At 47.8% G+C, this 23,375-nt stretch overlaps 4 protein-coding genes across 7 annotated transcripts; 2 read left to right on the top strand and 2 right to left on the bottom strand.

The window, feature by feature from the left end:
* The first annotated feature begins 109 nt into the window (after positions 1 to 109).
* H257_05225 lies at positions 110 to 7,859 on the top strand. Of its 2 annotated transcripts, XM_009830020.1 has the most exons (8): positions 127 to 769; positions 832 to 902; positions 962 to 1,481; positions 2,895 to 4,048; positions 4,492 to 5,709; positions 6,231 to 6,476; positions 6,562 to 6,735; positions 7,400 to 7,859. In XM_009830020.1, the coding sequence occupies exons 1-8, from the start codon at positions 127 to 129 to the stop codon at positions 7,802 to 7,804; spliced, it is 4,431 nt and encodes a 1,476-aa protein (XP_009828322.1). In that variant the 3' UTR covers positions 7,805 to 7,859. The 2 variants fall into 2 exon arrangements, with proteins under 2 accessions (XP_009828323.1, XP_009828322.1); XM_009830021.1 differs by lacking the exon at positions 7,400 to 7,859 and having other exon boundaries at positions 110 to 769; positions 6,562 to 6,787.
* Positions 7,361 to 10,851, bottom strand: H257_05224 (hypothetical protein). 3 transcript variants are annotated; one of them, XM_009830017.1, is made up of 11 exons: positions 10,490 to 10,851; positions 10,311 to 10,403; positions 10,142 to 10,257; positions 9,888 to 10,077; positions 9,581 to 9,699; positions 9,490 to 9,527; positions 9,298 to 9,419; positions 9,065 to 9,235; positions 8,890 to 8,978; positions 8,232 to 8,295; positions 7,361 to 8,174 (listed from the first exon to the last, which is right to left on the bottom strand). In XM_009830017.1, the coding sequence occupies exons 1-11, from the start codon at positions 10,802 to 10,804 to the stop codon at positions 7,860 to 7,862; spliced, it is 1,632 nt and encodes a 543-aa protein (XP_009828319.1). In that variant the 5' UTR covers positions 10,805 to 10,851; the 3' UTR covers positions 7,361 to 7,859. The 3 variants fall into 3 exon arrangements, with proteins under 3 accessions (XP_009828319.1, XP_009828320.1, XP_009828321.1); XM_009830018.1 differs by having other exon boundaries at positions 9,888 to 10,257; XM_009830019.1 differs by having other exon boundaries at positions 9,888 to 10,403.
* Positions 10,852 to 11,574: 723 nt separating this feature from the next.
* Positions 11,575 to 15,341, bottom strand: H257_05223 (hypothetical protein). Its single transcript, XM_009830016.1, has 4 exons — positions 14,589 to 15,341; positions 14,166 to 14,546; positions 13,210 to 13,526; positions 11,575 to 12,853 (listed from the first exon to the last, which is right to left on the bottom strand). Exons 1-4 carry the CDS (start codon positions 15,295 to 15,297, stop codon positions 11,663 to 11,665), a joined length of 2,598 nt encoding a protein of 865 aa, XP_009828318.1. The 5' UTR covers positions 15,298 to 15,341; the 3' UTR covers positions 11,575 to 11,662.
* Positions 15,342 to 21,065: 5,724 nt separating this feature from the next.
* H257_05222 (hypothetical protein) lies at positions 21,066 to 22,227 on the top strand (the record flags this gene model as incomplete). Its single annotated transcript, XM_009830015.1, has 2 exons — positions 21,066 to 21,985; positions 22,042 to 22,227. Coding segments are annotated over 2 exons (1,106 nt in total), but the record flags the coding sequence as incomplete, so codon positions are not given.
* Between the last annotated feature and the right edge of the window lie 1,148 nt (positions 22,228 to 23,375).

Here is a 23,375-nt window from a genome sequence, read left to right as displayed (position 1 = left end):
ATACTTTTGCGAAAACAGAGTTTCGAGAAAGGTACTTTTGAAACAAGGACTTTATCGAATGCTCGTACTTACGATGAGTTCGCGCGTTTCGCCATTTCGCATTTGAATACACAGATTGCCGCGGCGATGGCGAGTCTTGATCCGCTGGTGCAGCGTGTCCTCTCGCAGCAGCGACAGCTGAATCGTCAGGCTGACATGTACGACTGGAACGCGCGGCGAGAAGACATTGTGGATGATGACGATATGATGCCGAGTCAAATGATCCGCGAAACTGTGGAAGAGTTGGACGACGACACAATCTTCGATGCCATGCGAATCATGTACCATAGCGAGGCGTTGATGGATCTGCTAGACCTGGTCAAGGGAACATTCCGTGGGTCGACGCGGGGACTTGAGATCGTGAATGACCCCGTGCGGCTGGAGGTGCGTCGACGGACACTCGTGCTAGAACTGCTCAAGATCATGATGGACAGTCATGTGAAGCAGCGGAAGGGCCATACTGTGTTTTGCACGCAGCTCGTGGACATCTTGCGTCGAGAAATCGACATCTTGGACATGCCTAGCTTGCCGCTGCTCATCGAACACATCCTCCATTCCATCGAGCAAGCGTACCGCAACCAAGAAGAAACCGCCACGTGCGTCCCAATTCCCCTTCCCACCGTGGAACTCCTTCCGCATTTGTTTGGACGCATGATGTACTTTGCCAAGGTGCCGCTTCCTTCCACCATCGTGTCCAACTGGGACTTTAGCGACGGCGATCCGTGGACAGGTGTGTACCTCCTAGTCCCACATAATCATGCTGACGTTTCGTCACCTGTACGTACATGCAAGGGGCGTTCTACGTGAACAAGGCACTCGAACGACTGACGACAGCTCGATGGCCCCAGCGTCTGGTGTGCCAGGTAACAGTCGTCTCCGTCATGGATAGAATACCAATGCTTCTCCCCTTGTTTGCATCTAGTTGGTGGATGTGTTTCGCGAAATGGAATTGACACCAGTCCAGCATCATCGCATGTGCGCCAAATTCATCGCCCAAGTGGACGTCGAAATGACGGCGGCGGCGGACGACGACACGCAGCAACCGGACTTTGCCATGTTGCCCGGCCTTCTATACCATCTGCAGCTGTTCGTACAGCACACGCCGCCCGCCGTCAAGCGCGACGTGCTGCAGTGCTGGATCCAGTACATGCTGCGCCTGGCTACAGAAGCCAATCGCGTAGAAGCGCACCGGCGGCTCTTTGCGAATCTCCAGTTCGGCGCCCAGGAACTCCGGGCGTTTCAAGCGACCATGTTGTACCAGCTGGATAAACTCGTACTCCAAGACGAGTCGCTGGGCGGGCTGCTTCTAGAGTTGCTGCAACCGTCGAAAGGATGGACGTCCGTCCACGTCGCGCTCATGCTGTTGCTGCATGTCCACGCCAAGTTTGCCCCAGCTATCGACAAATTGTGTGTCCACGCGTTTGCAACCATGCCCGACCAAGGTATATATATATATATATATTGTGCTTTCAAGTGAAATTTCGTGTTGTGGCGTGGTTTCTCGTTGGAATGTAAATCGATTTGATTGGCTACTTCAGATGAGCTCAAAATTATTAACTCAATGAAATTCAACCAATCAGATCGATTGTGGATCGGTTTGGTTGGCGCGATTCGATTGCACCCCTCCCCAAATTTGTATCAAATCGACAATATATATATATTGTCCTTTTACCCCAAAAAATTGGAAATTTTTGTGGTGTTGATTGGCCCAACCTATGTATCGATCGATTATTCGTTTTGGAACCCTGACTTGTATATGTGAAGAAAAATGTGCTGTGGGTGATATGAATCACATAAATTCACAGGCATACATATATACATGAATTAGAAATTGATGAATGCTGGTTTCAAATATATATATATATATACTCGTGCATTTCACATCATATGCGACCTTGTACTAGTCTATTGTCGATACATTGGATGCATTCATTTGTATGTGATATCTTCTTTGACATCAATATGTGGGTTGTGCTAGCTTTATAACTCGTATCGAGTAAGATTCATACTCTACAGATCTAGCCCATGTGTGATGTTATTACACCTTTTCAGTGTTGTACTTGACTTCATCACGTGGTATGTATGGTCTTGTAATTGTGTATTTAGTACAAATTTCCAGACCCCGTCGAATCGAATCACGAATCGACGCTATTGGCTAATATCCAATATTTTGAGTGGATTTGATTGGCTCTTACAGAAAGGGCAAGTATAGTCAGCCAATCACACACTCCAGCGTGATGCAATATTGATCAACCATGTGAATTTTGGAAGTTTATAGCGAATTCACAATATTTTTCTCTACAACTTTGTATCCCTAACTAATATCATGCCTGTGGTATGTACATATATAGCCTTGTTACATTGTCAAACGTTCTTTGCCCTATATATTTATTTCTACGACAGGACTGAAACATACTGGAATTAGATACAAACACTCGTTTAGTACAAAAAGCTAGAGAATATCATTTTTTCCATATTTGAAAATTTTAAACCTATATTTGATTTACTAAAATATCATAGAATTAGACGACGACGAGGTTCTTGAACCGAAATAACACATTTATAATAAATATATAGTTTGAAAACACACACACATATGGATTTTATTTTTATTGAATTCGGATTCTCTTTATAATAGATAGCTGTCGCCAAATTCTACTTTCGAGGCAGTCTAACTCTATGAGGTTAATATACAGTTTTATCATATATTTGTGGTATATATCATGGATGGTCGTCGTGGTCGTTCGTATATGCATACGTATCTGACTGCCCGCTGAGTGATTTTAACTTTACAGCGTAATATCAATAGATATCTGACTGGGGGGATGGATGTATTCATTTTTCGTATGGCGTAGACGCGGCTTTGTCCATGTTTCTAGACGTGATCGCGTCGTCAGCCCAAGGTCAAGTGGAATCTCTCGTCATGAGCGCAGTTGCAGTCGGGTTTGTATGTCTGACCAGCTCGCCACCTTCTTGTTTAAAGCAGTCGTCGTCTCCATCTGTTGTGGTTGATCTTGGCATCCAGGTCCTTCGACATGCATTCCACCAGCATCCGTTTGTGCGCACGTCCATATTGGACAGACTCACCACGGCGCTACGGCAGCATGTATCCTCCTCCTCCTCTATTGACAAGATCAACAACCTCGTCGTCCCCATCCACGTGTTCATTCTCGCGCCCGTCAAGCTCTTGGCAACGCTAGTCGACACCTGTCTCCTCGACCTGGACGCGCCGTTGCTCGACCGAGTCCGCGACTTGATTGACCACCTCCCGGCGTTCCCCCTGCACGTGGCTACACCCATCTTGGCCGCCCTTGGCCCTCTATTGCGCCAGAAAATACCCCTCCGGAACGCCCTCGTTCTGACCATGCGCAAAGCCATGTTCAAGCGGGATGTGGCGCCGCGCACCGTGGGCGTCGTCGGGTTGTGCGCCGTGTTGGAATGCGCGATGCATGCCAACAACGCCCGCCCCATCTACCTCACTCAACGACGAACTAGTACTACTACTCCTGCTATCTTGTTTTCGGCGAGCCAACAAGGAGGACTACAGATGAGCCAGTCCATCTTGGACAGCCACGACGTCGACCAAGGGAACGTTGTGAGTGTATTTCGCCAGTTTGCGTCGCTCTTTCGAAAGGCCCTAACGTGCCAGCGCCAAGTCCGACAAGTGCTGTACAGGCAGTGTAAAACCATGACCAAGCAGTGCCCCGCCTTACGCGGCGTCGTGCTGGATCTGCTTGGGCCTCACCTGCAGACGTACGTTGAACCCAATGAAGCGCTCAGCCCGCCCTTGTACTTGACGGAAGTGGACGATGTGCCGCTGCTGCTGGACGCGGTCGTCGCATGTGAACAAGGCGACGCTGTCGGGTCTGTCCTCGAGCGCCTCAAACATGTCGACATGGAGGACTTTGAACTGGATAAAACCTGCGACGCGGTTGTCCACGGGTCGCCCACGCATCAACGGGCAAACGATGTCGTGGCTTTATGTGACGTGGTGCTGAATTTTATATGGGTACGTACATACATTTTCGATTGTGTTTATGATCATACGTGGCATTATGGCGTGGGGGGTATATATAGGTGTTTCAGTAGTATATTATATTTATATCTATATAATATTTATATTACATTATATATACATAATATTTATATATAATATTTATATTATATAAATATATATATATATATTACATTTATATTTATATATATATATCGGAATAGATACGTTTGAGAGGATGAGAAACTGAGGGGATATAGTTGGGATGCAAACATGCACTATTTGATGTGTGTCGTTGCGTGTAGTTTGAGGACTTAGTGGTTACATTGGTGCTCCAAGTATTGGCTACATATCTGCGTTTATAATATATATATATATATATATATATATATATATATATATATATAGATCGGTGATATTTGTTTGTCCAATCCATGATTTATATGGGATTTCTATAGGAACAAGACTCGAACGGACCCGTGTTGAGCTTGGAGCAACGTATGGACAGTTTAAAGCTCATGGAAGTCCGCCATAAGGTCAAGCTATTGATCCAGTCGAATCAGCTGCCCCACCACCAAAAAGCTGGCCGTTCATCCAAAGCATTGGACAAAATGCATGGCAAACCTCCTCCTCACCTTGTTAGCTACAACCACGAGATCCATCACAACAATAGCCCCACTCTCTTGGAGCCATGTTATGTGGTACACCATCGATCGCTTTTGATTGTGCTGGAGAGTATGACGCGCCAAATCGACTCGAATTTGAACCAGCCCACGGCTTATCAGTGCATCTTGGAGCTCTGCGACACGTTCATGCGACACTGGCTGGCGGAAAAAGCTCTCTTGTGGCTCCATCCCAAGGCCCACACGGTGTTATTTCGTATGTCTCGGCGGATGCAAGTCGAGTTTCTCACGACGTTGGCGGCGTTATTATGGAAAGCATCGGAAGAGTTATTCGTTGAACAAGTGGTGGTTGCGCAGCCAAATATACCGTCCAACAAAGCCAAACAACGATCATTGGCGAAATCCACATCGCCAGTCGCGTTGTCGCTGCACTCTGTCGCATATTCTGTGCTTGCGATGGTGTTTGACGCTGCCGCTGGTACCGTGTCACACGTCGACGCCGTGCTTTGCGCGATGATGGCAGCCCCATCGACCGACCACCCCCGTCGCGAGGAAGTAATAGCAATGCACGGGCTGGCGCTGCAGAAAAAAGTATTTGGGCTCATTCGAACCAACCACTTGGTCGAAGCCCACGGTCTGCTTGACTTGTTGATCCGCCACGTATTCCCATCCTACTCTGTCGACATGACTGAACGTGCGCAAAAGTGGATGGAGGCAGTGTGCTCGACCCAACCAGCCCTAGCCACACATATGCCCATCGTAACGACGTTTGTGTCGTCGCTGTTGAAATCGCCCACCACGTGGCTACGGATGGCCAATGCCATCCACCGATTTCTAAGCCCAGACAACCACGAGAACGATGAAGAAGGAGAAGAAGAAAAAGCCGAGAACGATGATAATAGGTCCCTCGCCTGCTTAACGTTGCAAACTGTGGCCCCCATCACAACGTTACTCGTCCAAGTGCTGGAACAAGGCATGGCCGATGTCGACCGCGAACTCAAAGGCAGCCACCATATCCACCACCACCTCCGTGGCCCTTCTTCTTCTTCTCTGGTACATATATATATATATTGTGGTATATTCGGTACAAATTTCCAGACCCCGTCGAATGTCGCCGCCAAATCGAATCACGAATCGACGCTATTGGCTAATATTCAATATTTTGAGTGGATTTGATTGGCTCTTACAGAAAGGACACGTATATTCAACCAATCACAAGTCTAGCGTGATTCAATATTGATTTGACAAACCACGCGAATTTTGCAAGTTTATAGCGAATATTCACAATCCATTCGTTTTTTATATAATTGTATCTATCGATCGATCAATCCTTTGTCCTGACTTTGATCGTCCAGTATCACACTAATTTCAGTCACACACTAATTCGGTGTTGAATTCGTCGACGAGTGGATAATTTGATTGGCCACTGGATTCGTGTTGTGCGTTTTGATTGGTCGCATATTGGTTGTTTACACGAGTCATTGAAGTTGTAAGCCTTGACATGGTGATTTGGTTTTATTTGGTTTTATTTCGTTTAATTTGGTTTACTAATTTGGTTATGTTTTGTATGGTAGTCGACGGACGGGTGGGAAGACGCGACGGTGTTCAACCAACTGACTCTGGTCGCGCACGCGTGTGCGCCACTCATGTCGACATCATACCCCACACAGACACTCACGGCGCGCGTGATTCGCTGTATATTGCGGCTATATAAGCTCAGCACGGCGGTATTGCAGCGCCAACTGCGCTTGAAAGTTCACACAGTCCAACCGTCCATTCGTGCCTTCTTGGATGCATCGAGTCGCCAACTCACTCCATTGGTAAGCCAACATCTATTCTACTGTACAGTACTCGTACGGTATTATGTATCGGCTCATATGTGTTCATATGTTATTGGGGTGACAGGTACTCCAGTTCATTGCCTGCAATCATGAAGACAACAAGCGCAAAGCCACGGCGGCGGCGGCGGCTCTGTCGAAACAGAGAAAAGGCCGCCAAGATGCCAAGTTGATCCCTGACTTGATTTTTCAAGTCGAGCAGTACGACGTTGTGATCATCAAGCTGTCCAAACTGTGCAAGGTTCGTCCGTGTCCATGTATTCGTTGAGAAAATATTGTGAATTCGCTATAAACTTCCTTAAATCCCCTGGTTTGTCGAATCACGCGGGAATTCTGATTGGTTGAATATACTTGTCCTTTCGAGCCAATCAAATCCACTCAAAAATGGATTAGCCAATAGCGTCGTTTCGTGATTCGATTCGACGGGAAATCTGTACCGAATCATCCACAATAATGATGAGTCATATTGTGCTTGATATATTTACCCCAAAAATGAGGACTTTTGTGCTAATTCTTTGCCAAATCTATCGATTGTTTGTCCTGAAAAAATTGTATGTAAAAAAAGGGTGTCCTGTGGTGATGGGTATCAATCATCACACTAATTCAAGTCAAAATACACGAATTCAACGTTGATTTCCCGCAATCTGATTGGCTAAATATCCTTCTGCCGATGATTCTTATGTATACATTATATTTGGTTGTGTGTCGATTCAATCTCCATGTCGCCACTCCAGTTTAGAATATATACAAGTATGGTGTGTGTTTACGTTCGTTCTTGGTTGCATATCTATTGTAATATATATATATATATATATATCATCATATCGAGACTTGGCTCGTTTGATTCGAATTTGACGAGTATGATGTGTCCTATTCACACAAGTACTTCATGATGGTTGCTTTAGAGTGTCAACTTTAGCCGGTGGTGTGTCCGCCGCCAAGCGCGCGATTTCAAGCTCAATATGGACACTGTATCTCGTCTATTGCCTGGTGATCATGACGACGAAGAGCAAGACAACGACCCCCCCCACAACGACACCAATAATCATCGTAATCAGCATCAAGTCCGACTTCAGCATGCCAGCCATATGCGTGCAAGTGCCGAAACGCGGCAAACCGCCGCCATGGACGACATGGAACATGACGAAGTGGCAGAAGACAATGACGTCCAAGATGACATGGACATGCCATCATCTGGTGACGAAAGCGATGACGTGCCTGCGACGGCCAGGCAAGAAGAAGAAGAAGACGACGAAATGGCGTCGCGCCATGTTAAGCGCCGTCGACGCGTCGTAGAGGAGGAGGACTAATATACCGTCTAGTTATTGATACAGGAAATCGCTAGTAATACTAGTAGTAGTAGTACTAGGCCGTGGGCGCGAGTTGGTCTTGCCAGACTTTGAGGTTGCGGTCGAGCTGGTCGAGGCAGTGCTTGAGGTGGACTTTGGGCACGCGGCTGAGTGTATGGAACACGGGTCTGACGATGCCGAGAATGAACCCCGCCTGCATCTTGGCCTGCGGAATCGGGTTGTGGCGGTCGCATCCGAAGCTCATGGGCAGCGCGAGGCGGCGCTCGTGATCGCCCTGGGCGTAGAACTCGGTCATGATGCGGTCCGTCCATGTCTGGTACACGGCCCACGGCTTGACGGGGTTGGACACGTCGGCGGCGTGGAGTGCGACCTGCAAACAAACAATATGTGACACAGTGAGGACGGTGGGATTCATGCGATACGGCACCTGCAACAGCAGCTTTTGATCGTCAAAGTTGCTCAAGTCGATGTCGTTGTCGTCGCCGTCAACACTAGATATACATCACAGGACATGAAAGTTGGGTTTCACATGGTTAAACTGCTTCGTGCCATCATATATATATATATATATATAATATAGATACTTCCTCCGTTCCGGAATGAAGTATAATACCATTGTACAATTGATATCATGTATTGTGTGTTCTACTCAAAATATATTTCCTCTGGCTGTGGGTTGAATGAACCGCCGAATAACCTCTGAAATTTCATATAAAACTAAGTTGAAGAGGTATCTTTGTGACTACAATCAATCTTTTTAGCCAATCAAATTGAAACATTCATTCTTTGTAGCCAATTATACTCCTTTGCTCGAGTTAGTTAGCGATTTCATCAATCCCAAATAGGCAAAAATGACTGAAAAGCACAATACTTGTACTAGGAAAGAATGTATGGCTATTAATATTTCATAAAAATCAGCATCCGACGCACATATATTTTTATTCAGAATGATAAAACGACGACCGACGTTTATATACGACGTCTATAAAGGTAATAGCTTATATATATATATAAAGGTAATAGCAGATATATATCTAAATATAATAGCAGATTTATATATATATATATATACATGCTAAGCTTACCTTTGCAAAACCCCGTCGAGGCGACCCATGTAGATCGAGTGGTTTTTGTTGTCTGTGGCCAACACCATGTCGATGATCAGGTTGCGCACCTACAGTATGAAAAACAAACCAGTCGATTGCACGACCCAATACTAGTAACCCGACGACTACTACTAGTAATACTAGTAGTACGCACTTCAATCCGTTCCACGTCGCTCAACGTGGCCAAGATGTCGCACTCGCGGCTGTGCAGCAACTCGAACGCGACCGCGCAGTGCATGTTCTCAAGAGGCGATCGATACGCGTATCGGATGGCGAGGTGGTCGTTGGTGTTGATGTGAAAGTTGTTCGAGTACCCTGTGTGCCCCTGTCCACCCATAATTCTCTTTCATTTAGCCAATACTATAGTATATATCAAGTGTCGTGTACCACGTCGTGGCACGCCGCGGCTACGAGCGCAGCAAACCGCCCGCGCTTGGATATGATTGTACCCAACCCGCCCAGCGTTAAAAAGTGATGCACACATTGCATGACGTCGGCCGCATGTTCCGCTACGAGCCCCCCCCCCATATGGAGATAAGCGCGCGCTGCTGGCATGTAGATATGATCGATCTTTCGTACCATTGTGATATGGATTGGACAGGTACTTGGCTTGAATGCTACAAGGATATGTGACAGCGTTTGATTGCGGAAATCTATGTGTGTATTTTACCCCTGAAAGAACGCCCGCAACGTGGGCGTGGGAATGGCAAAGTGGGCGCACATGTTTTCTGCATCAAAGCAAGCGCATCCCACGATCAGCAGCACGTCGTCCAAGTGCAGTTTGCACAGCTACCAGTAGACGATAATATTTGGTGAAATAAGAATTGGGGAGAATTGAAATATGGCTTATACTGGATTATACTGCAAAAAACGTTGAAATTTACCAACTTTGGCTAAAAGTGTAGGTGGTTTCCATCCAAAAACAATACATACACTACGTATGGAGACAAACACTCTCTCTCCTTTGAAGGTACTACCTCGAGCACGTTAAAGTTCCACGTCGAGATCTTGGCAAGCTCCTTCTTCACCAACGCTTCCATGTCGACCCCAATGAGGATGTTCAGCGCACTGCCGCGACCTCCCAGCATGCGATGCTTGGCGTCGGGGCTGTCGGGCGGCATGGGGCCAGGGACGGACGTTACGATCTCTTCCGACGACACGGCCACACTACCAGGAGAAGCATATGCATTGTTCAACTCGATGACATCCTGATGGAAGGTCGTGTTGTTACAGTCGCGGGTCCGACGAGATGGACCGAGATCGAGTGCCGTTGAACGCTTTAAGGCATCGCTGGACAAGGCTGGCTCGACGCAGTGCCACGCGGAACGTCGCGTGCGAGTCTTCGTTCTACGATGACGTGGCATTACGAGAGCGCTCGCACAACACGTTCAAGGACCGACCGTGCTCGAGTAGTTTTGGTTGATAAACCCTTGTACTTTGTCGTCAAACACGTCCCGATTCGAACTAAACGTGCGGTGGAGAGATCGTTCGGCCTGCATATACATACACATATACAGTATCATGACAAGTCACCATGAACGATGATGGAACATGTACAGTACGACGGTACTGAACCGACCTCTCGTGCATACACGGGGGTCTCAGGGTCGACGAGCTCAGCAAACGCATGCAGGAGGACTTCGACGTCGTAGAGGCCGATGCTGGCTTCTTTTCGCTCGTGGTCGGCACATTGTTGATGGAGTTTGCGCAAGAGGGTCACCGCCCCGACAATGGGCGACTCGGGTCCACCATCGTCGTCGTCGTCGTCGGACGCCTCTGCTGCTTTGCTAGCCGTTTCTTCCATCGGCGGGACGTACGCGAGCGATGCCGCATGACTGCCGCGGAGGATCCGAGCGGCTTGCTTGAGCGCTTCGCGTTGTTTGTGCAGCGGCATCTAGAGCGCAATCGAAAGTTCACTGGCCGCCCCCACATGAAACCCCCATGAGACGAACGGGCGTAAAATCGAACGTTTTTTGCATATATACAACCCACCCACGTTCTGATTGGCCAGTCACGCGATGGCAGTTACGGCCTGTCGACAATGACGACAATGTTAAGAATGAATAGTTTTTGCTTTTTTCTCTTAATATTCTAATAATTAAGCCCCACTTTTTCAATATTCTAGTCGAATCTGAAAAGCCATATTTTCTGAAAATCGATCAAAACAACAAACACTACAGTACTATTACAGTAATAGTACTACGGTACATCGTAGAAGAAATATGTTCAATAATATGTTTTGGGTGCATTCACACACACACACTTTCAACTACCGGTACATAACAATACCAACCACTAGATCGCATACGTCAAGAAAACTGCCAAAAGGGACTCCATCCTTGATATGAAACGACGACAGATGCATAGAAAGTAGGCGAATGCCGCACAAAATATACAAGATATACACCCTGCAGCCGTATATATTACTGTATCTTGGTATAAAGGTGATCAAATATGCAAGATAATATTTTTTTTTTCTTGTATAAAAAATGGTTCCAGTGGATTTTCTGTCAAAACAGAATTTTCCAAGAAAATTGTGAAATTATATTAGAATTTGCCAAACAATCGTAGGCCTTACAATAAAAACCACTGTTCGATTATGGATCCAAATATAATTCGGGATTCAGAATCCGTACAATTACAAAATGAAAGGTATACAAATGGCTGGCTTTGGAGTTTTAATAACATTAACTGTAAAAACAACTCGCGCTTTGCCGACTTGACATGGTTTTTTCCCATGACCTCATACTAGCTAGTTAGTATTACTTACTCCATCCCCTACTACTACTGCTACCTCGCCCCGTCGAGGGGTCGCGTGAAGTACCTCCGCCAGTGTCGACCGGATCGTGTCCTTGTCCATCGAATCGACCCGCATCAGCCGCTCGGCCAACGTCGCCGCCAGTGCATCCAACTTGTCTAATTCAGCTCCCTTGATCGAATACTCCACTACGGCCCCGCTCCTTGCCGCGCCAGCATGCATCGCCGTCTGGCTCTTGCCGCCACTCTCCATGCGTCCCATACACGAAGATGTCGGGATGGTGGCGGTGGCGTGGGAAGATGGTGGTGGTGGTACTACCACCACCGCGGCGGCAGCGGGCGGACGGGCGGCATGCGGTGTCGGCGGCAGCGATCGGTCGTGCACGGTTGGACACACGAGCGACTCAGACACGAGCGAGTACGCGGCATGGTGGGAACGAGTGGTCGGGTTTTTGTGTCTGTGGGGATGCATCTGCGACGGGTGCGGCTGCGGCGTGAGCAACTTGCCCCCACCCCCCCGGCTGCTCCGTGTAGCCGCGACGCGTTCCCTTGCTAAGTCCTCGTCTGCCCACGTTGCTGTCGACTGTCTCGTCGATATGGGCGTGGCGGACGTCGTTGCCACACTACTACTAGTACTACAACTCCCCCTCCTCTGCCCCCCCCCGTGGTGATGGTGGAGTCCTTGTGCTTGGTTGGCTATCATCGAATTCGAATTCGGCGGCGGTTGTTGCTGTGGTTGAGCTTGTGGTTGAGGCTGAGGGGGAGGTTGTTGCTGTGGTTGAGGTTTTGGAGTAGATGGCACGTCCATCCCGACCATCGAAGACGATTCGAATTCGCCTTCTTCGAGCATTTGCATGGGCGCAAAGTAGTCGCCATCTTGGTAAGAGTGTGCGTCCATCGACAGGTCGCTCATGTCGGACAGGCGGCTGCTGCTCCCATAGCTCATCCCATACTGCGACGACGGACGTACCGCCAGGAGCGAGTTGAACGTCCATTCATCCCGCCGCACCGCCGACGCCGTACGGTGCCCCATGTGGATGTTCGAAGATGGACGGTCCAGGCTGTGAAACATTATGTCTTCTGGGTTAAAGTGCTCAATGCCAAAACTCTCGCCAAGCCTGTGGTTCTCGCGGGTTTGTCGGGACCGTTGGAGGGCGGCTGCCCCCCCCCCGTCCACCCGTTGGTTCTACATACATAGACACACACACAATTGGACATGAAAACCCGATCACACCTAGCCAGTATTTTGATTGTTCAAGTCGATTCAACGAAAATTGGAATGACCACCAAGCATCAAATCGGCAACACAATCGATGATCGACCAATCAAAACCTAGATGATCACAGCAGCCAATCAAAAGCTTCGACCAAGTCCACATCGAATTGGTGTAGGACTGAAATTAGTGTGACAACACAGCACGAGTTCTTTGTATGTACATACAAAAGTTCGTCCAATCAAGAAGAATCACCAGCACAAATGTCCAACTTTGAGGTATAGGGCAATAGCTAGTAGCTACTAGGTAGTAGTAGTCACCCTACATACCAAGGGAGGCCCGCGCCTCGACACACTTGGACGCATGTAGTGGTCTGGGAACTTGGTCGTGCCAGGCATCGCTTCATCGTGGACTTCAGCAGACGCGTCCGCCACATCCGACATGAGCGCGCTGTCGGCGGCATCGCAGGACAAGGACACGGATGGACGGAATGGGTTGGCCATGAGCGCCGCGCGGTGGCTAAGGAACCAGTCGGCCGACTGGAACCTCCCCTGCTTGCGCGGGCCGCGGTCCGTCTTGAACGCGCGGGGCTCGTCGTCCCAGAACTCGTCCGCCGTCGCGCTGGCTTCGACGTGCTGTGCCGAATCTAATACCCAAACAAAAAATGAGATAAAAGAGAGATGTCAAGTGGTTGGCCGCGATAGAAACTTGAACCGGAACATGTTGGAATCGTCTACACAGAATAATCCTACTCCTACTGGAATATATATATATATATATAATAATAATGCATAATCAATCTGATATATAATACTGGCATATATATATATATATGTATATGTATGCAACGATGAAAAATAATACTGGTATATATATAATATATACACATGATAATGCGAATAATCCTACTCCTACTGGTAATATATATGTAATAATGCAAAATCATACTAGTATATAATACCGGCATATATGCAATGATGAAAAATAATACTGATATATATATATATACGTGATTATGCGAAAAGGCACAAGAAAACTGGTCATAGAGAGATATACCAGTACATTTACATAAGAATACAATACGTTTGCTGAGTCGTTGGATGGACGGTTGTCTGAGGAGTATTGTAGTCAGGCAACTGGATATATATATATATATATATATATTATTGACTATATTTCCATGGCGGCCACACAACAAACTCCTTTCCGTGTCGTTTCCCACGTATCATATATATATATATTCCATCCAGAAACACAGTCGTGGCTATATATATATATATCGTACCTCGAGTCTGCGATGTGCATTCAACACACACGCGCATGTTGGTGCGTCCGACGTCTACAACGTCGACGACGACGTCGGCGCTGCATTTCTTGCATGTGACGTGGCCGCATGTCCGGCAGTGGTGGCGCTGGGAGAAGACGGGGGTTCGGCACGCGTGGCAGTGCAGTGCGTAGGACTTTTTGGGTTTGTCCGTCAACGCCAACATCGAAGGGCTAAACGGTTTCACGCGGCGGAAGTAGTGCTGGAGCCTCCCGACTTCCATCACGCGGCGTTTCATTATGGAGCTCATGACCCACGACGGAACGCTGCCCTTCATGTCCACCTGCAGCACATGCACGACTTCGAGGCAGTTGGGGCGATCCGATTCGATAAACACATAGCCTACATGAGGATAAGAAGGAGAGGATGTATGGGAAGAAGTACCTGAGCGGTAGATGGAGCCACGGACGAGGCCGTGGGATTTGTCCATGGGAGGACACACCTGGCCCCAGCTGACCGAGTGCATGCTGTGAACCCAGCCGCGGCGCCCGGTGCGGCGGTCAACAAACTCGTCCTGGCACTCCAAGAAACAAAAGTCGCGTGGCTTGATGAAGATCGTCGGGGACTCCACGGCGGCCCACTTGACGCCAATGTAGTGCAGCGGCGTTGTCTCCGTTGGCAGCACGAGGTTGGTCAGGGAGGCGCAGTCGAGGTAGTCTGGCGCGAACGTCTTGGCATGTTCGCGGTACTTGTCGGTCGTTTCTGTGCGGAACACGCGCGCCACGTCGTCGAGCGACGCTTGGAGTTGCGTCACGGCGCAAAAGTACGCGACTGTGGACGCCTCGCCGGGCTTTTTCCCGCTAAACACTTGGACGTGGGGAGACGTCGACGATGAATTGGAAATCGGAATCCACGTGACAGGGCCATTTGTTCGTCTCGCGTAGTAGATGACCTTCGTGCAGGACTTTCGCGCGACCGAGTTGAAGAAGTCGGCTTCGTTGGCCGACAGGTGCGGGGCCGGAAAGTAGTCGGCTGGGAGTGGGAACTTGCCACTACTACCACTACCACTGCCGCTACTACTACTACTAATACTACCACCTCCTGTGGTTCCTTGACTAGCGGCCCGCATCTCGCTAAAGCTTGCATGCGTCATGCTCGTCGTGTTGGTGCGTAGCCAGTTCTCGCACACAACGCTGCGAAACTCGAAATGAGCAATGTAGAATCAGTTTCCAAACCTCAATTCAAATCTCAATTGAGGAAATCATACACCTCCGACGTTGTATTTTGGCCCCATAAGACTCAATTGAGTCGTGAAATTCACAATGGTGACATACGGACCGGCCGAATACCCTCCAAATACCCGACAGACGGGTAAGGAAGAGACACCCTACCTATGCAACATGTGGGAGGAGATAGAGCGATGCCAGGCTCTGTGTGCACACACCGCCGCCCAATGCTACGAAACTCTATGCAAATACCATCCAACTGGCACACTGGCTCCGCAAGCCACCATTGTCGACGACAGGCGGCCACAGGTTGACATGTATGTGTTGCCGTTAAGCTGGTCAGGACAACTGTAGTTGGGTAAATGAATGCCAGGACGAATCTGAGGGCGATTACGGAGGAGCATGATAACATTAACGTTAGCGGTTTTCTGTGGCAACTTTGCAAGTTCCTGTCTGATCTGCCCGACGCTTAAAATGGCAAATTGATTCCAATAGGTACAGTATGATAACATTAACGTTAGCAGTTTTCTGTGGCGACTTTGCAAGTTCCTGTCTGATCTGCCCGACGACGCTTAAAATGGCAAATTATACAAATCGGTACAGTACTGTATATGCATGCTGTCATATATAGCAACACGAACATCAAACTGGCTGGCACCGTCTCGGCCCCTGTTCTCCTTGGACTCTACCACACACGCACACTTGTGCAGCCCCCGCCCAAGGAACCGCGCTCTTAGACGAACATTGTTGTTGGAAAAGGCAAGTTGAGTGGTCTGCATTTACCAAACAGCGAGGTTGAAACATCAATCTGGCGTTACATCCGTCGATGTAACGAACAGACACAAACAATTACCTTAATTCAGTGCATAATGCAATGCGGAGTGGGACGTACAATGGACATTCGCGAAGGAATGCCTCCCGTTTGTCGTTCGTCAGGTCACGTCTTCCCAATTTGAACATCAGTCTCACCTTCCAAGTCCATTCCGGAATGCTTGTCGATTTAGAATGTAGGTTTCATCGTATTTAATGACTTTAACATGTTGTACTGTAAAAAACAACACGTTAACGTAGAAAACCAATTTAAGAACACTTTTTCCGAGACGCTGCGGTGGAAGGAACGAAGCTCAGCATGGATGCATCAGATTCACATTCCGAAAAGTGCTGGATGAGGCCAAAGCGGAGTTGATTCATTGGACATTCAAATAATTGTGTTTCACGGTCTTTTGACAGACATAAATACCATTTTCGAAGCAAATGTACTCAAAAAGTGAAAACCAGTTATTGGTGCACACAATTAGCTTAAAGTTTGTATACCCGTTTGCATATTTTTTGTGTGGTTAGGTTATGTAATTTCAGCAGTTAAATATTAAATCTAGACAGGTAATGCAATTATACAGTTGTGAGTAACTTTCAGTGACCATTTTTGAAATTGACGCGAGTCCGACATTTTAGGAATCCACAACCAGGTGTGCACGAAAAATTGGAGGTCCAACAGCACATGCAAAGGTGTTTCATGTAATGCGATGAATTACACTACAACGTGCACAGCGTTCTTGCGGTTGGCTTTGACTTAACCATTAGGCAAGGGCTTGAGGCCCATCATGGCAGCGACACGGACACAGCACCAGCACCGCTCTTCGCTTCTTCTTTCGTTCGGAGTGCAAGTCAAATGTGACTACAGTAGTAATAAGCCTCGTGAGAAATATATACATACGTGTACAATGAAAGTATTTGTAACTTTACCGTCATTCACAATCTCCTCGGTATGGTAGGGCGTGGCCCGCGGCGCTTTGGTGTCGTGGTGGTGCCGGCCTTTGTCGCGTGCACATACTTCATGAGGGTGTTGTAGGGTATCTTGGAGAACGTTGCCACTGGCTTCCCGTTTCGCCCAGCAAGCACATCTTGAACAGCTCTGTCAAGCTCAACGCGTGTATAGCGCGATCGCGGTCGCGGTCGTGCATGACAGGCGCCAAAATTCACTTGGTGTATAAATTAGATTAAGGAGGTTATTTCCCAGTATTTTGACTACATTTGATTGGCTGATTCAAGTGCAGTTCGAGCGCTGAAGGCCTTCGAGACGAAGGTTCTCAAAGATAGAGCAGTGCCAAAGGCAATGGACCTGGCGAAAATCTCGCTAACGTGATCGACCAGTGATGTGCCGATTTTTTTCTTTTTTCTTTCGTGAATTCCTCGTATGTGGTGGATCTCGCCAGAAAAAAGCTCATCAAGATAACCTTAAATTGGTTTTCTACGTTATAATTCGAATTTGCCCTCAACTCTCGGTGCACTCTTTCACGTGGTCCAATCAGAGCGGCGATAATCAAAGCTGGGCAGGCGACATCCAAATTTGAATATATCTTTAGAATATAATGATCAGTCATGTCCCTCCTCCTCAAACTCGGGCATTTAAAATGGGACGGAGGGAGTATTATAGTACAGCACGCGTACTGTATCACTGTATCGAATGCTTGGACGAGACCGCAACTACAGAAGTAACGTGACTCGAGGAATACAGTTGCGCAGCTGACTTATCTCGATTTTCAGGCATTAGGGATGACTTCTCTTTTCCTGTTTCGGTAAAAATTAAAAGCAAGGGATTCTATATCGGCGATTTCGAAGACAACGTTTTTCCCTATTCAGAGACAAGATGGAGACAAATTCGTGGGCTTCGTGGATGATCGGCGAGTTCATGGTGAAGTGGTCCCATGGGTCATACGCTATTGAAGCGTTGGGGCTACAGTATTAGTAGAGACGGCAGAGGCATAGATTATTATGTTATTCCCAGTCCTCCCATCCACCTCGAGATCATTCGTCAAGAGAGTCTGATGAAAGAGTTTGGACGGGTATCAGTTCTTAGATTGTACTATCAACTTATAACAGTGTCGGTTACGCGTTCAAGTTCATGACAGTACGTGCAACCGACAGGTATGATAGACCATCGTATTTTAATAAGTTGTGGCTTGTAGCGCATTCATCCGGCCAAGGCGCCCTGCGAATACCCCTGAAGCCGCAAATGTGCAGCGCATTCGTATATTTTGGCATACATATCCACTATCGCAGTTGACGTAAAACCCCTTAACATTGATCCTATGATCACAGTCATTGTTAACTGGGTGAACTTGCTATCTCAGAGCTGGTTTCCTCGTCGCGCGGATGCGCGCCAGTCATGCAATTCATGTCAAATGAATGGTGGTGCTGTCGTGTCTGGATGTTATCCGGTCCCCGTTATATCCTCCAACAGTCAAACTTAAATTTGGTATACCTGGCTAAACGTGAGAATTCGGAGCTATCGTTTGAGAATTCGGATCGACCGTTGTCGTCAGTGGTCATTTTGAACAACCATGTCTTCAGTGGTCATTTTCACAAAAGGGACGAGAATAAAAGATGAACACCTTCGGAACGTCGAAATGGGGCGTACATGATGTTGTCCTTGGTGGCGGAGGCCAGCAGCCGGGGGTGTAGCACTAGTTCTCTGGACGGAGAGCACGTTCTCCGTTTGCTACAACGCGACGATGACTGAGGGCGACCATACTGTTGAAGCATGCCGGATTTTGTGGTGACCTCGGTAAGTACGGACGATGTTTACGTCTGTACAGATTGGTCTCTTCCAAATGTGGGAGATGCGGACTGCTAGATGAACTGGGTGGTGTCTAATGCCGGAATGCGCGCGTTGGCTTGAAGCGCGAAAGAGTATGCGTGCATGGAGGAGTGTCGAGCTCCACGTAGCAAGTTGCTGCGAAAATACCTCGAGATTATGGTCAATATTTTGATTGACATGCAGCTATGACGTACGTCAGCATTGGAATTCTCTCAGTTTTCCGGCGAGTGCAAGTAACAAGGTGAAACCATCGAAAATGTGCGGGTCGCTACATTGCAGGAGACCATTTGGGAATACGTTGGGCTTAGCAAATAGTAGGCACGCTTTGCGTGGAAGGTGCCAAACGTATTCCATTACCAGCAGAAGCTGGTCGAACACTTAGCTAATTTTGGTATGTGCCGTGCCGACCTGTCTCGGGGTGGACGGGATTTCGTCCACCAGATCTCCGAGTACTGTCGAAGTCGCGACAGAGTGCACAGAGAGGCGAGTTGGCTGGGATATCCAATGCGTGGGACCATGCGATGCCGCGATCAGATACTCGCGGCCATCAGGGACCCAACAAGAGCCCTTTACCACGAGCTCATGGTCCGGATCATGCGATCGCTGGCGTCACTCACGACGTGTTGAGATGTTTGGTAGCGCAGCATGATACCGTGGCCGCTCGCTTGGCTGCGGTTGAGCTAATGATGAAGTCAGCTAATGATGAAGTCACCTACGTCGTGTTGACGCGTTCGGTAGGTTTGAGGCGTGCTCGGTGCAGCATGACGCCGTGGCCGCTGGCTCATGGCGTGACGCGACTGGAGCACGATGCCGTGCTTGAACGATTGGTTGCTGTCGAGTGCAAGTACCACAAAACAGACGCCACCTGTCAACTCAAGTGTTGAGGCAGAATATAGAGTGATGCGGCTGCGCATCAAGGTACTTAAAAAGGGAATTTTATTAAATCTGAATCGTTGGTACGTACACTACGTAGTCCGGGGTAGTTGAAAGGGGAGGGTTTCTGACTCGACCCTAACTAGGCTTCCTGGTGTCGATGCCAAGGACCTGAGGAAACCTGGGACTGAACCAGCGACCATCGGTGTGTTATACTTAGATCAGGTGTAAAGTGATCTATAAGTAGACGCGCTCCCAACTGAGCCAAAAGAACTGGTCAATCTGGACATGAGATTGTACTACGAGAATGTGTACTCTCGACTGGGGTAATCAACAATTGGATGGTGGCAAGGGATATAGTACAGTAGAATAGAAGGGCATACGATATGTATGAACGTCCATCTCCAAAACTCAGGCTGTAGAGTGAATCTGATGAAGCGCAATGGCTCGTTCAACTGACCTGATCTAGTTCTGCGTTGTAGTATGTGTGTGAAGTATATGTATGCCGCCCCGTAAGTGCTCGAAATAGATGGCTCCAAGGGTACACAACAATCATGTCCATAACTCAGGCTGTAGAGTGAATATTTGGCAACATAAAGGCTCGTTGCGCTGGTCAGAGGCAGTGCTGTAGTGTAGTAAGTGAGCGTGGAGGATATGTCTGTCAGGACTAAGCGAGCTACCTATCTTGAACGGACGCATTCATGGCTGTCGCCAAACACAAGGTTGTGAGTAGCGGTATCATCCTCCATGTCAACAGAATGCCCAAGTGTGAAACGACCAGGTAGTATTTTATAATATGCTACTTCGAAAGCATACAATATTGAAGTTCATTTGGGAACATTGGTTGTGCAGTACGGTTTCATAAATACACATGTAACTTACAGTTAACGTAATTTATTAACTGTTGGGTGAAGTAGTTTTTTGTAAATTGCTACTCCAAAAGTATACTAATCTTCAATGAAACCATTTGGCCTTTGAACCCGCCGATATATTGGATAAAACGAATACTGTAGAATGATCAGATACGGACAAAAACGTGAAGACATAGTTTTTACCATATAGATCTATAACGCTCAAAGAGATCGAGTTAGATTGGAAGTGACACATACTTTGATCAGTACCTAGGGTTACTGATAAAAACCACAGATATAGAGCGTTAAACGCATCACAGCCAACCAAGCACATTTGGTGTCCCATCCATAGAAACTCACAAGACGACTTACTCAATGGTGCGCACTACCTTCACCTCCATGCTGGAACGGCTTCATGCCCAAAGCGCCTCCGACTGGATCTTCCTAGAAGAGAGCCTCACTGATTTTGGTCCCGAAGCTGACGAGGCGACCGACTACCCCCACCCCATCATGGACAAGGCCATCGAGGACAGCGGTCCACAGGGCTTTCGAGTGCTGACATACTTCAGCCCACATGAATTTGAGACCATTTGGTCTGTCATTGAGTCTTCCCTGTCCTCCCGATGGAACGACGGAAGCGGACGCAAGTCAACGACCGAAGGATGCCTTCTTTGTTACGATGGTTATCTTAAGCACTACCTGACATGGGAGAAGCACGCCCTCGACTTCGGCATGAAGGCGCCGACCCTCGAAAAGGTGGTGATGCGGGTCATCAACACGGTCCAACCGGTCCTATATGATCACTTTGTCACTATGCCCAAGCTGCGGAACAAGGCTTGCCTTTTTCGCAACTACCCTTACGCCAAGTACGCCACCAACGAAAAGCTCCAGCCTTCGAACCATCCGACGGGCCCCTTTGGCGAGCAAAAACACTACTTCAGCAGGAAGCAAAAACTGTACGGTCTCATGATTGAGGCATCGGTCTCACCTGAAGGCCTCTTGGTGGACATGAGTGCCCACGAGCCAGGGTCCGTGTCAGACATCACCATGTTCCGTGACCGCCACGACATCCATGCCGCCGCCCTACTCAAGGACGCAGCTGAGTCCAGCATCAACAACAATGGAGAGCTCTTCCAAGACTATCCTGTATCGTGGGCCGTGCTGATCGACAAGGGCTACAATGGCCTGACGGCATCGGCGCGAGCCATCCACCCGAAGAAGCGGCCGTCTAATGGGACTGTTGATCGCCACGACCTCGAACGCAATGTCAACGTCTTGTCCGACCGCGTCATCGTGGAGAACTTCTCCTGTGAGAGATTTCCTACGCAACGTTCGTGTGGGGTACCAAGAATTACGATTCCATCCAACGCCTTACCTTCGTGCTGACCAACTTCCAACTGACGCTCATGCCTCTGCGCCAGCCAAGACGATCAGCATCAGTATTGCGCAGTCCTGGCACGCTACCGTCGCATGGTGGAAGAAAACATCGCCAAGCGTGCAGCCATCCAGCGTCGCTACACTGTTCGTCGCGCTGAAAGGATCGCAACTGAGTCCTTGTGATCTTTTTTTACCGCCAGCGTGACTTTCTCGTCGCCTTCCGCGAACACTCGTCGTTAAGTATAATGATACAACTTTATACTTGACAATAAACAAACGTACAAACGTCAAGTGTACATTAAAATTTGTTCATTATATACGTTCCTGACATATTCTTCGAACTTGATCTTGATCAGCACCTCAGGCATTTCGGAAGTATGAAAGTCATTGATCTGTTCCGCCAGGGATTGTCATAAACAATAACTTCAAGTATTGCCTCCATTCTTTATCAACAGGGCAGATTCTTGTTCAGTCCGAGGGTCCTAAGGAGACGACGGCCTCAATTCGGAAACACTTGCGTTTATGACTGCGTGACCTATTGAACTATATGTATGTAAAGCAAACTCAACATGTCGTCCAATAGCATATCATCGTTTCGACACGTTCATACGCTACCATGTGCCGAGTTTCCCTTACACTACCTCGCTTTGGTGTATCACATTATAACAGCGAAACAATGCACATTAGTGCCAATCATTTTTGTCTACTCAAAATTTCCATGGTCGTCTCGATCCGAATGTCCGCGAAATGGCCCAAATGACAAAAAGTGGGATCTCCCTCACAAAACAACCGATAGTAATCACCCTATTATGACGCAGTTTCCAGAGCTGAGTCAATGGACGATCCAATCTTGCAGCATTAACATCTGAGCACGCTGGTCTCGTACATATCCTTCTAGCATCATTTAGTGACAACTAGAATGCTTAAAATAGACTTCACATCGATTTGGAGTGCAAAAATGTGGTCAAATTCGTCTGCAGGAAGGTTTTCGACTTTTGGAATATCAAGCAATATTTTATCCTCGTTGCAGGTGACCTCCCATCCATCTCGAGATCATTCGTCAAGAGAGTCGGATGAAAGAGTTTGGATGGGTATCAGTTCTTACACTGTACCATCAATTTATAACCGCGTAGGTTACGCGTTGAAGTCCTTCATAGTACCGTACTTCACAAAAAGTAAGCTAAATATCCCGCAGTCCAAGTGTTGAATATAATGAGTAACGTGGGTAATTTTCGCCAAAAACAGTGATTTTTGTGACTAAAAACACCCTAGTTACAGTATTTCAAAATTATATCGAACGTACATA

Source organism: Aphanomyces astaci (genome assembly GCF_000520075.1).
Source record: "Aphanomyces astaci strain APO3 unplaced genomic scaffold supercont1.9, whole genome shotgun sequence".
Lineage (NCBI taxonomy): Eukaryota > Oomycota > Saprolegniomycetes > Saprolegniales > Verrucalvaceae > Aphanomyces > Aphanomyces astaci.
Note: the sequence above shows the minus strand (reverse complement) of the source record. Positions and strands in the feature narration are given on the sequence as shown.